The 12,230-nt window shown below is 54.1% G+C and overlaps 3 protein-coding genes across 3 annotated transcripts; all 3 read left to right on the forward strand.

The window, feature by feature from the left end:
* Positions 1-2,289: 2,289 nt before the first annotated feature.
* E0L32_007341 (uncharacterized protein) lies at positions 2,290-2,730 on the forward strand (the record flags this gene model as incomplete). Its single annotated transcript, XM_031142074.1, has 2 exons — positions 2,290-2,418; positions 2,467-2,730. The coding sequence occupies 2 exons, from the start codon at positions 2,290-2,292 to the stop codon at positions 2,728-2,730; spliced, it is 393 nt and encodes a 130-aa protein (XP_030993554.1).
* Positions 2,731-6,933: 4,203 nt separating this feature from the next.
* On the forward strand, positions 6,934-9,655 carry E0L32_007342 (uncharacterized protein; the record flags this gene model as incomplete). The annotated part of the gene is made up of 2 exons (XM_031142075.1): positions 6,934-7,076; positions 7,132-9,655. The coding sequence occupies 2 exons, from the start codon at positions 6,934-6,936 to the stop codon at positions 9,653-9,655; spliced, it is 2,667 nt and encodes an 888-aa protein (XP_030993555.1).
* Positions 9,656-9,913: 258 nt separating this feature from the next.
* Positions 9,914-11,626, forward strand: E0L32_007343 (uncharacterized protein; the record flags this gene model as incomplete). The annotated part of the gene is made up of 1 exon (XM_031142076.1): positions 9,914-11,626. The coding sequence occupies one exon, from the start codon at positions 9,914-9,916 to the stop codon at positions 11,624-11,626; it is 1,713 nt and encodes a 570-aa protein (XP_030993556.1).
* Between the last annotated feature and the right edge of the window lie 604 nt (positions 11,627-12,230).

Here is a 12,230-nt window from a genome sequence, read left to right on the forward strand (position 1 = left end):
GCCCTGGGTTTGGCGGTATGCAGTATCCTCCCCCTCCTGGTTGGCTACCACCAGGTCAGAACTTCCCACCACCGGGCCCTGGTCCTTGGAACAACTACTACCCGGGACCCCCTGCCCCCCCCCTCACCCCCCCCCCCCCCCCCCCCCCCCCCCTCCACCCAAAACGCAGGCGCAGCTTCTTTTGGGTATCCGATGAGAAAAGAGTGCCAGCTCGCCGAGAGAGCCGCCTCTTTTTGGTCGCAAGGCTTAGCCGGATCACGCTTGGCAGTGCAACAACGCCAACATATCGGGCGGGTGGACGGGCGTCTGATGTAGCTAGCAACGGATGTAACTCGACCGTATACGGTAAGGCACGGCTGTCCTCATTTTGGGATACTTTTCTTTGCTTTTTGTGACGACTCACGAGTCACAGCCTGCATGGACACACCCAATGGTTGGCTGAGTCCGCTCGAGGGACAACATGACCTAGTCGACTTGGACACCGATCCTGCTTGTCAAAATAGGAGAAGACCGGCGGCACTCTCTGGAAATGAGAACGAACGGGCCGTGTTGGCAAGAGTCATGTCTCTGTTGTCCAATTCGACCGGAACTTGTTGAGATCTGATATGCCAACAGTCCACAGAGCTTACGGGCAAACGTGATGGTCGGGTGATGAGTCAAGGCACGGGCTGCACTGGCAAATCGGTTGACTCGTAAAGGCTGGCATGGTCAGTCATGATGTGTGCCCAAAGTTGCAATGCCGAAGGGCCTCCTCTTGCCGCGAACAGGGTGGACTCGCGGACGGAATTGCTGATGGTGCTGATGACCGTGGCGACGTCAAATAAGCTTCGTGATGCTCCACCCCAAAGCCGTTTGCTTGTAACCCCCTTTTGGAAGCCCATTTAGTAATTGAAGAAACCCTGACGCGGGTGCGGACCGCACCGTGCGTATATTTGCTTTTTCTTTCTTTCCTTTTTGTTCTTAATTCTCCTTCTTCATTCCGCGCAAGGAGTGTGGGCTTGTGTGGGCTTGACGTTCAGCCTCGCGGGACTGAAAAGAAAGGCCCCCCTCATCCGTTTCCCAGAAGGGCCGGCTCCAGCTGAAGGAACTTTGCCACAGATAGCAAAACAATCCGAGCCAGGGAATGACGGCTAGCAGCACCGTTTGGCGTGGAGTATGCCAGTGCCCTCCTGCATGAGAAGGTCTCTTGACTTGCGTGGCCGCGCCGCCCCTCTCCCCGCCGCCGTCCACGATCGCCAGCTTCTGGCGGGCGGTTGCATCGATTCGGAGGATTTCTAGTTTGCTTCCAAGGGCTATGTACCATACAGTACGTATCCACGGCATGGGCTAGGTAAGCTACATGGCGCAGTGTGTGAGAAGAAGAGCCAGCGGGCGGCGCTGCAAGCATGTTTCTGTCAGTTATCACTTTCTTATGGCGTTGGCCAGTTGCCCCGGCTAAGTTGACTTGGCCCAATCCCCGGGTTTTCTCAGCCCAGGGAGTCCATTTGTAAGTGGGAACTGTTCTAGTGGCATCGAGAGCAGGAATGCACAAACGGGACTGAATCGTAAAGTGATGTCCCCGTAAGGTGGATAGCCCCCTCCATCTTTTTTAGTACTGGGTCCTCTTAAAAAACCAAATGAGTGAGTGTGTGTGGTAGTGGTGTGGTGTGTTTGTGTGTGTGTGTGTGTGTGTGTGAGAAGAGAGTGTGTGTCTGTCTTGTCAGTCTCTTCTGAATACAGGGATTTTTTGGTTGGTGGTGGGGAACACTGACAAGGAGGGCGGCAACCCGTCAGGAAGACCAACTTTCGTGAGCCCGGCCCTTGTCATCACGTTTATGAAATTTGACAGGATTGAGAGAATGCATGTACGGGGTGCCACATGTTCAACGCTTGCACAGGATCCATCCTCTTTGCCCTGTGGGCCTTTGGACGGGTCTCCGTAGCTGACATGGCCTCAACCCGGCCTTGGGTCAGCAGCCAAGTTGTCGTTGCCGTACGTACGTACGTATATATATATATATACCAGGCAGGCTCTTCCTCGTTGCAAATGTCACAAGAAAGACTGTCCCCTGGCCTATCCACCGCGTTCGTCAAACGGCCCCATTTCATTCAACCCCTTGTAGACGCGTGTGATATCGCGACACTGTCGTTACTGCTCGCGGCCGCTGAGTACCACGCGGCCCATTCTTTTGTTGCGAACAAGGATTGGAGAGATACGACCACTGAGCCGTGTGAACTCGGTCTGCATAACAAGACAACTCTGCCCCCCAGCAAGAGACTTGGCGGTTTCCCGTCATATAGCCAGCCAAGATGAGTGGAAGCGGCGGTTTCTACAAGTACCGGTGCAAGTACTTCTACACCCACAACTGCCCCAATTGGGTCTGGGTCAACAACGCCTCCTGTGCTTCATGCCTCGTTAGTATCCCCCCCCCCCCTGGAGTCAGCATGTGCAAAATGCAAGGGCATCTCTGACAGCCATCGCGTTAGGCCGAGGGAAGGGATGCGGGCGAGGAACTGCCCATGGTGGGCAATTCGGCCTGGAAGATGGCAAAGGAGATCTGTGTGCCTCGCATCCGGGACGGTGCCCTAGAGTACACCCTGATGGAGATCGTAGCCTCCGACGAATCCGGCAACGATTGGACTCTGCGGCAAAAGACACCTCAGCCGACGGCTTACGTGCCTCTTACCACAAGAGACACGCCAGACGCGGTGCTGAGTACAGCGGGCGTCCCACGGTCCATGGGCCACTAGGTGCACTTCGAACGAGTGGCGGACTGTGAAGACGGGCCCTTCTCGGCACCAGAGCCATCGATTCCCGTGAGGAAAAGCTTACGAACTTCAAAGGATGCTGGAATGCGGCAGTGGAGTGGCTTTTTGGTATCCCCTTTGAGCAGGATCCCTCGTCTTGTCTCAAATAAGAATGCTAGGCTGAACAACTCCTGCATAGATGACGGAGAGCTGTTGACAGAGGGGACCGTACGAGACCAGTGAGAAGTGGCTGTGCTTGATCAGGACGGCAGTGATTTCGCGGAGGGCTGGATGAACAGACATGAATAATGAAGATGACAAGAGCTTAACCACTCACGAAGCGCGTTTCGATACCAACTAAACACTGGTGGAAATTTGAACGGTTCTTTTTTCCTTCTGATATGATTATCGCAATCCTCTAGCGCCTGTGTTGAGAAACTTTCGTAATCCACAGGGGCACCTTGTCACCACCAGATCAGGAACAAGTGACGTCGCACTGTGGATGCATTGGACTTTAGAACAGAAAAGTCAAACGGCGGCGTTGCTGTGCAAACGGCGAGTGAAGCTTCGAATGCGCTAAGTACGGCAGATGGGCTCGAATACAAGCCGAACTCTTGACTTTGTTAGCGCGCAAGCCCACTCCGGCTCGCGCCGCTTCACGACGTTGGTCGTCGCTGGAAGTCAATCCCAATCCTTTCGTGCCAGCAGTTTGGATGCTTTGTCTGCAGATGTGTGCCTGTCAAGTCAAGTGTTCGTGATCGGAGGGCACGACCTTGTCGAGTTCCAAGCCGTATAGCATTTACCTATATGTCGACCAAATCACTCGGATGAGAAGCACTTTACATGTACGGGAACAGAAGATCTAGGGAAAAAATAAGGCGGCCGTCGGGTGCTTTACCCGAACCAACCGACAATAGGGACACGATAATTCTGTATAGCGAGTAAGTTGGTCGATGTCCCGACAAGGAGACTCTTCCAGATCTGGGTGAGATGACCGATGTGTGTGGGGAGTGGACCGCACTTGCTAGTCCTCTGTACTTGTACAAGTAGGAAACTCGGTCATGGCAAAGAAGTGCCTGCTCCCTTTCCAGAAGCTGAGGGAATATCGATGCAGAGATTGGACTCCATCTCACATCACCACCCGAGTCAGGGGCCAAGGGTTCCTTCCGGTGGAGGGTGGCATCGATGCCACTAATGACTATGGCATCCGGCTTTAATGCGATTTTGACACACAGCATCGATCCCTTCATATCTTAGTCCCTCAGGAACTAGCACGCACCCGGCCTGGTTCAGTGGAGAGCCAAGATTCTGACATGTTGCACGCTTCTTGAGAGACTTCTCGACCCCTCAAAGATCAAATCAGCACGCTTGGGAGAAAACGAGCACCTCACTGAAGGCAGTGGAAAGGGATCAAAAGTCACATCGAGACAAGACGAACCTACGCACATTAGGCCGGAGACAGGATGACGCGAGGATAACCCGTAACGGCGCCTGGCCCATGCGACTCGCTGGCTGCCTCTTCTCTTTGTTACATTGACCACCAGGCATTTGTGCCATAGCCGCGAAGAGCTCGGAAAGAAAAAGCGCGAATTGCTAAGATCGATTCTGTGTGCGTCGTGACAGAGAGTGAGGGTGGATCAACGAAAAAGGGGTCTGGTGGGGAGCAAGATGACAGTTGCTCTTGAAATGACACCACCGTTGCAGATGCTAGTGAGACTAAGAAATTCCAGAAAGAGAACCTAACTGGACTCGTCATGGGTTCAATGTTTCGTACTGATGCGAACATTGGCAAGCATGTCGGTGGAGTGACTTTGCACCTGCATGAAACTCGGCTAGGACAGCGCAACGGGCAACTTGAAGCCAGACATTACTCCACCGTACGCGATGCAACATGCTTGCACGTGCCCTTGATAAGTGACGCCTGGAGTGCTCAAGCAGACCAAAAGAGCCCCTGGTACATGTCATGACGATCATTGCTCATTCGACTCGATCCAGACGCGAGTCTCCGGATAGACCTACCGACAGGGGCGGTAGCTGCTTCTCAGTATCCCGGAAAAGCCGCCTAGCCTTTGTGATGACTAAGGCCGAATATTCGGAAACAACAGCTTTCGCAAGAGATACGAAGGCTGCTGCGTAAGGCGGTTGCCGATGATACAGGGCACAAGGGCACAACCCTGTCCGTCGATGTTAGTCTCTGTGTCTTGAACTGTAGAACAGGGGTACACTTATCCCCGATCCTTGGGGGGTTGCCATCACAGCATTGCTGATGCGATGGCAACCAGGACTGCTTCCCTCATAGCCAGTCCTCTCCAATGCATCTCGTGGCCTTGCGGGCACACAGATGTGGCCTTCTTGAAGTATTCCGGCTTGTGCAAGTTCAGACGAGCCCGAGACTCTGACACTGACAACACGCCAGGTCCTGAAAATGCACTCAAACGGAAAGCTTCCATAGGCCGGCTCAAGACAGAAGCCCCCAGGTAGCCCCTTCAAGAATTGTCGTCGATACAAACTCAGCTCTTTCAGTGTGAACGCGTTGCCAGCAAGGATTTGATTTTTGTTCCTCCGTGCCTTGCATCGAGAGGCTTTCCGCACGACAAAAAACCGTCCTCAAAAATCGTGCTATCGTCGCTGGTCCATCGCATTTCTGCGAGTCCGGCGGGAGCGAACCCGTGCCTTTCGGCAGGGATGCGAGGGGGGTGGCGTCCCGCTGCTTCGTTGGCTACTCCTCAGAGCAGCAGGTTAATGCGCCTGGCCATGGTTCCACTCAGTCGTGGCAAACTCGCGTATGTTGACACGCAGTCTGTCCTGGGGATCGTTGCTTCGCCCACTCGGGGTGGATGCAGTCATGTTGACGAAGGCAGGGTAGAAAGCCAGAAGTTGGAAAATCCTAGGGCGTAACGGTACGGCAGAATTCAGCTCCCCAAAACCATTTCAGTTTGTCGCCGTCAGGTCCTCGGCAAATCGCGGTCGCGATGAATCGAGGCGAGCCTGAGACTGAACTTCTCTTATAGAGAAGTGAAACGATGTAGGTACTGATCGTGTGAAGCCAGGACCGCGCTCTTAACCAATTTCGCAGCGGTCGAATCTACCGTCCACCGCAAAGCGAGGACTTTGCGGTCTCTAACCTCGAAACATGAGCTGCATCGCCCGGGTAGGATCGGCTTCCTCCACCGAAGGAGACCATGTTTGGCCAGTGTCCTGATCCAGTAGCAGGTACTGACGAGCGATCCCCGGCGGGGATTCTTACCATTGGGCTCATAGTACCCGCCTCTCACGCACTGTGAGCAGTGTCTGGAACGTCCTTCCACCGGTCAGCCTCTGCCAATCCCATGACTCTGCTCATCACTTTTCAGCGACATGGGTGCAGAGTCTAGGGAGCGGCGTTGACGTAGAAGATGGCATGGACTGGCAGCAAACGCAAGACTGCAGATGAGCCACCTCTTGGAACTTAGGGTTAAGTTCCGAGACCACATTCTCTCCATAGGGCTGGCTTAACATAAGGCATCACAATAAATCCACCCGCGGCGATCATCGTGTTTCCTGATACAGGTCTGAAGATGCGACGTATTGTGATGGTCCGAGCCACTATGTCGAGGTCTTGCGACATTCCTTTCGGAAAACGGGAATCGGAGAACTGTGGGGGAGGCGTCGCGCGTGTGAACTTGATTCCCAGGTGGGAAGCGAAAGAGCTGGTGCAGGTATCGAATAACAATCCCATATGAAGATGGCGGACCCGATGGGCTAATGAAACGAGCCTTGAGAAAGAGAGAGATAGAAAGGGTGGTTGGAGGGTGAATGGCCTTCCATGTCGTGGAGAAGCTGGTTTGCAAAAGAGTCGAGGAGCTCCTCCTTAAAAAGATGCAGGTCAGAGACGCGTCGTGGTGACGCAGGGGACGCGTTCAGGGATCGAGCAGGGGGTGCACGTGCGTCGATGTGGGGGACCTTGCAAGGATCCATCCTTGATCCACACCTCCAGCTCGTTCAAGCACATCTATCAAATGGATCCTTGCCTCAGTTTGATCTTCTTTAGTCAGCGTCCAACTACATCGTCAAAGTCTCACAAATTCCTACCTTGCTTCGACCTCGCGAGGAAGTGATCCATTCCTCCATCAAGTGGGTGTTAGACCAAGCCTCCTTGATGACTCCGCCAGGGACTGCCAATGCTGCCGCATACTACTGTACTCGAACACCCGGAGCAGCACCATAATGGAAGCGGAGGCAAACACGCAGGATTCGCGCCCTGCGCTCCTGGACACCCTGACTAAACTGGGGACGGCGGCCTTTGATCCTCATGCTGATCCCACGGCACAAAAGGAGGCCCGTGATGCCTTTGAAAACTGCATACAGAGGTTGGTCTTGTAATCTTTTGTCTCCAAGGAGTCCCGGTAGTCTAAATCTCCCAAGGTCCCCGACGGTACATCTCATTCCCGCTTTGAACACCTTGATTCAGCCGGGGCGAGCACCGGATTGGCTACGTAGCAAGTTCATGACTGTTCTCACTTTAATTCCTCTCCGACCAGATGGAGTGCGCGCAACCCTCGAGTTCGTTTTCTCCGTTCATCCGTCAAGTACCGCCAGCCTCAGAGAAATGGCGCAACCGCAGAAGCAAGGCGCCAACATTACCCAAGAGGCCTTGACCATGGCGGCACGCCTTTTGGCGTCGCCACCATCGGCCGAGACTCCAGATACTTGGTTTGCGGGCATCGCCCCTCAACTACTCCAGCTCCTGGACGGGTACGATGGACTGGAAATGACCAAAGTCGCATCGTATGTCATTGGCTTTGGCATACTGGGGCGAAAGAAGTTCGGCGCTCCCGGGACGGCCGGCTGGGCTGCATTTGCATCGCCATTACTGGACGCAATTTCGCCCACCCTGCAAGGCAAAACCCTCGAAACGGCCGCCGGTATCATCGACCTGACACGGGATGCCGTTCTGGTCTCTTCGAGCGAGCTCTCGGCCGCACTGCGTCGGCTCCAGTCCCTCATTATCTCCCATCCCAATCCGGGCCTGACCAGACGACTCCTCAGCCCAGTACTGCTTTGCTTGTGGTCGATCTCGTCTTGGCCAGGTGCTGTGGGATCTCTTGAGGAGGACTATTGTCTGCCAGCGAGGAATATGCTGAAGATCTACCTCAGGATCGACACATCCCCAGCCAATATTCTGCGTATCATTTCAAACCTATTGTACAATGGGGAGAGCGACCGAGATGGTCTTGCTTGGCGATTCACGACCACCAAGGATGATGAACTTGAAACTCTCCGGAGCCGTTTAGGTGCAGACCAACAGCATCTTGATGAGTCCACTCTGGCCCAAGTTGCACACAAATCTGCTACTCTGGTAGAGCTCCTGGAGTCAATCTCCGCGGATGAAGATCTTTCCACTATGTTCCTTGACCTTCTGCGCCATTGGCTGCAGCCAAGCAAGACAAACGCCAAGAACGAAATTTTGTTCCGAGCAGGAGATTCCAGTGAAACAAGCAGCACAGATCTGCTCTTGCGTGCCAAGGAGGGGAGTGTGTTACAAAAGATGATGGAGAAATACCCCGAGAAGCTGGTTAAACGCCCGGACCAACTGCTCATTCTGGTGAGTGAAGTTTTGCAGCAAGCAGAAGCCGACGGTTCTGTGGCTTTGGCGTTGAGCCTGCTGAATCTAGTCGTCACGGTTCCAGGCTTTCAGAGGCGGAATATAAAGCCCGATGTACTGGAGGCTATCGAATCCTCGCTGGAACGGATCATTAACAGTAGGGATGAAGAGGTCGGCACCACAGCAAGGAACCTGTCATTACTGCTCAAGTACAGAGATGAGCTTGACGACCCGGCAGAAACAACGACAGCGCCCACAGACCGCCAGATCGAAGATCGAAAGACGTATAACCTTGCCTTGTCGTACATCACCCAGTCAGACTCTCCTCCTCCAGTCCGCTCAGAAGGCATCAATTTGATCCAAGGTCTTGTTCAAGCCGGGAGCCCCATCCTAGACGTCCCGGCCGTCCTCGTACTCATGTCCTCGCTCCTAGAAGAAAATGAGGACTACATCAACCTGCGCGTGATCAAGGTCTTTACACAGCTCGCCCACAAGCACCCAAAATCAACCACCAGCGAAATTCTAGAGCGCTATGTGGACTCGCACGAAAAGGCGACCGTCGACACCCGATTGCGATTCGGGGAGGCACTTGTGCAAGTCATTGAGCGCCTCGGCGAGACTTTCACCGGAGAGACCGCGCAGCAAGTTGGCGAAGCGCTGTTATTCATCGCAGGACGGCGTAGCCATCGCGCCAAGACGGCAGCTAAGCAGGCGAGGGAGGCAAAGCTTCGGGAGCTAAAGAAGGACCGCGACGAGGCTGTCGAGGATGAGGAAGATGAAGAGATTACAGCCGAAGAAAAGGCACGGCAAGAGATACTCAAAAGCATCGTTGAGGGCTGGCAGAGTAAACGCGGGAGCGAAGACGTGCGGATACGGGCGTCGGCTTTGTCCATATTTGCTGTGGGCATCCACACCAACATTGCTGGCGTCGGATCACACTTGGTCTCGGCGGCAATCGATCTGTGCCTTGGAATTCTTTCCATGGAAAAGGAGGTTGAGAGCGGCATACTCAGACGGTCTGCCATCATCGTCATACTGGAATTTGTCCAGGCCCTAGCTGCAGCCAAGGAGGCGCAGAAGCGCATCGGATTCGGCTTGACAGATCAAAGTCGGGAGGATATTCTCCGAATTCTACGGTATGTCTTTGATACAGACAACGACGGTCTTGTCAGGCAGCATGCTGCCGATGTCATAGAAAGCCTGGAAAACTGGCAGATGTCACAGATCATGGGCCAGCTCGAGCCATCTGGACCAGCGATATCCCAGTTAGCAGGCCTTGCTATCAACCCCGTCACCACCATAAGCGCCGAGGGAAACAGGCCCAGAATAGAAGAAATAGAATAAATAATTGGAGAGGCCAAAGACTTCTAAATAATCTTCACAAGGAGTTGAAGCTTCTTCAAAATGTTCTTCCTTGTTCTCAGAACACTTACTACCCTAACCCTTGTTTTGTGCATGGTGGGGTCGCGTCTGGTCAATTAAACTGGGCAACCAGGAGCGCGTCGCACACTCCTTCTCACCGAGCGCGCCGTTTCTCATGACCTCACAGCACATCACTGCAGCCTGAGTATTTCAGAGGGTCGCGGTCATGAAATATTCAGCATGGTGGTTACGAGAGTGATCCAGGATTCGGATGATGAAGGGAGCAATGCCAGTCCGGTGAAGAGCTCCCCGCAGCGCGCACCTGGCATCCACGACTCGGAACAACAGCGAGGGTCGGGCGCGACCACGGACACGGCCACGCGATCAACCGATCTTTCCTTCTTCCAGAGGGTCTATGAGGAGCAACAGATGCCGGCAGATGCAAATCTCAATGAGTTCGACCAGACGGGCACAATGGATGCTGGAGCAGCACAAGACTTCACTCCCGACAGAGGTCGCGCTCAGAAGAAGCGACCTAGTACTGGTGATGACCCATGGGATGTGCCGAGCAGCCCGGAGAGGATTCCCGCAGCATCCAAAAGCAATCCTAACAGGCCTTCACGAACGAAACGCTTGAAACAAATGGACCAGCCGGATTTGCCATCCGACGGCGGTCTTGATGTCAATTTAATTGCTCTCCCGGATAATGCGCCGGGCAGTTATGCAATGGCAGCATCCCAGACTGCCCCTATTGCGAGCGACTATCTCCCTGCGACGGCCCAGGGAGTGTTGGAGATTTCCATCGACCAGGGGCACATGACTGCGAGTCAAGTCCGAGAGTACCAACCAATGTATTCGTCTAACAACGCGAATCGTTATGAGGAGGCACCGTCACCGCCGCCCGACTTCTTCAGGAACGAGGAAACTCGGCAAACCAGCTCCATCACTACGATAGCATACCCGACGCCCAGCCGATACGCCTCTTCGGGGCGTCGGAGCCCCCGGTCGCAGCCAGCCTCTCTGCCCAACGAGATCCCACAGAGCAACCCGGCTGCATCGGCTGGGAAGCGCAAGAGACCTGTTCTGGACCAGCGCGGTTCGTCTCCGGACGTCATCGCTGATCTATCCTCTGAAGGCAGGCATGCTGCCTTGCCTACCGGACAACATCCAGAGGATAGACAGTCATCGGGCGAAAATATTGTCAATCTAGACAACAATGATGACGACCCTTTATCAGGGGACATTGCACAGGGTACGGCAACGGCTCAACACAATGATGAGCTGAAGCCCGTTCCGGTTAGTGACGAGGGCTTAGGGAAGGCTGCACCGGAAGTGGTCACGATTTCGTCGAGTCCTATACAAGAAACCAGATCCAGGGTGCCTGCTGCAAAGGAGCCTAAGAAGAGAGGCCGGAAGAAAAAGAGGCGCGATGTTGCCCCAGAGTCGACTTCGGAGCCAGTTCCGGATGCCGCGGTTGATCCGCCTCAGCTTCTAGACAACTTACCGGCCGCAACTCCTGAGAAGCCAAAACGCAAGCGAGGGAGGCCTAAAAAGACGGACAGCACGGCGGCCGCCAGAGATATGCAGCAGGCATCCTCGCTCATCGCCTCTGAGCCCCTAGACGATCGACCCCCAGCCTCTGGCCTTGAGAATCACGAAGTGGCCGGCCTTACCGCTACAGATGGCGAAGAAGGGACGGAGGGTGTTCTCAACGAGGGCAGTGAGAACGGTCCATCATTATCACGATCCTGCAACGAAGAACCAGTCAAAACGGAGGAATTGAAGACAGCGACTATCGAGACCAAAGAGAACAAGGCTCCGGGCAACACGGTGAATGGCAAAGAAGCAACCAAAGGCAGGGCCAATACGCCACAACCAGCGAAGGCCGTCTACCGCGTGGGCTTAAGCAGACGATCAAGGATCGCTCCCCTCCTGAAGTCCATCCGCAAATGAGAACAGTTTCAGATGGTCGGAATGTGTTGCGATTTCTGTGAGGAGTTTGCGACGGAAGGAACGAGGAGGAAGTACCATGGAAGATACCCAGTTACATCAAGCCTGGCTTCGAAAGGCGAAGTCTGTCAATGCTATGAATTCCACACCCAACAGGAATCTGTGCAATGGAACGACCTTGCTGCATCAACGCATTATGTCGCCTAGCGCCAAGCCCAAGCTGTTGCCCAGGACTGTAGCAAACGCAATGAGTGGTGGGCATAGCTGTTGATCACGGCGAATCGACGATGTCCATGCATGTGAACTGCAGGGATCTAAATTCCCAGCCACCACCTGGACCAAGTGGGGTTCATGTTGGTGATGCCTCTTGCACCAGAGGGACGCGGAAGATACGGAACAGTGATATCGTGCCTTTTCCTTCACTGCAAGAAACCTGACCTTTCCATCCAGCCTTTTACTTCTCTACATTGAAGTGGCCAACCTATTGAGGCGTGCTCAAGAACTGTCCCACGAATCCAACAATCAACGAACATAGACCACAACACCGTCACAAGCATATCCCTGCAAGCTTTTGGATGATGACTACCCAATTAGGCAACTAACAGAC

Source organism: Thyridium curvatum (assembly GCF_004353045.1).
Source record: "Thyridium curvatum strain D216 chromosome Unknown NODE_45_length_338668_cov_82.209118, whole genome shotgun sequence".
NCBI classification, from domain to species: Eukaryota; Fungi; Ascomycota; class Sordariomycetes; order Thyridiales; family Thyridiaceae; genus Thyridium; species Thyridium curvatum.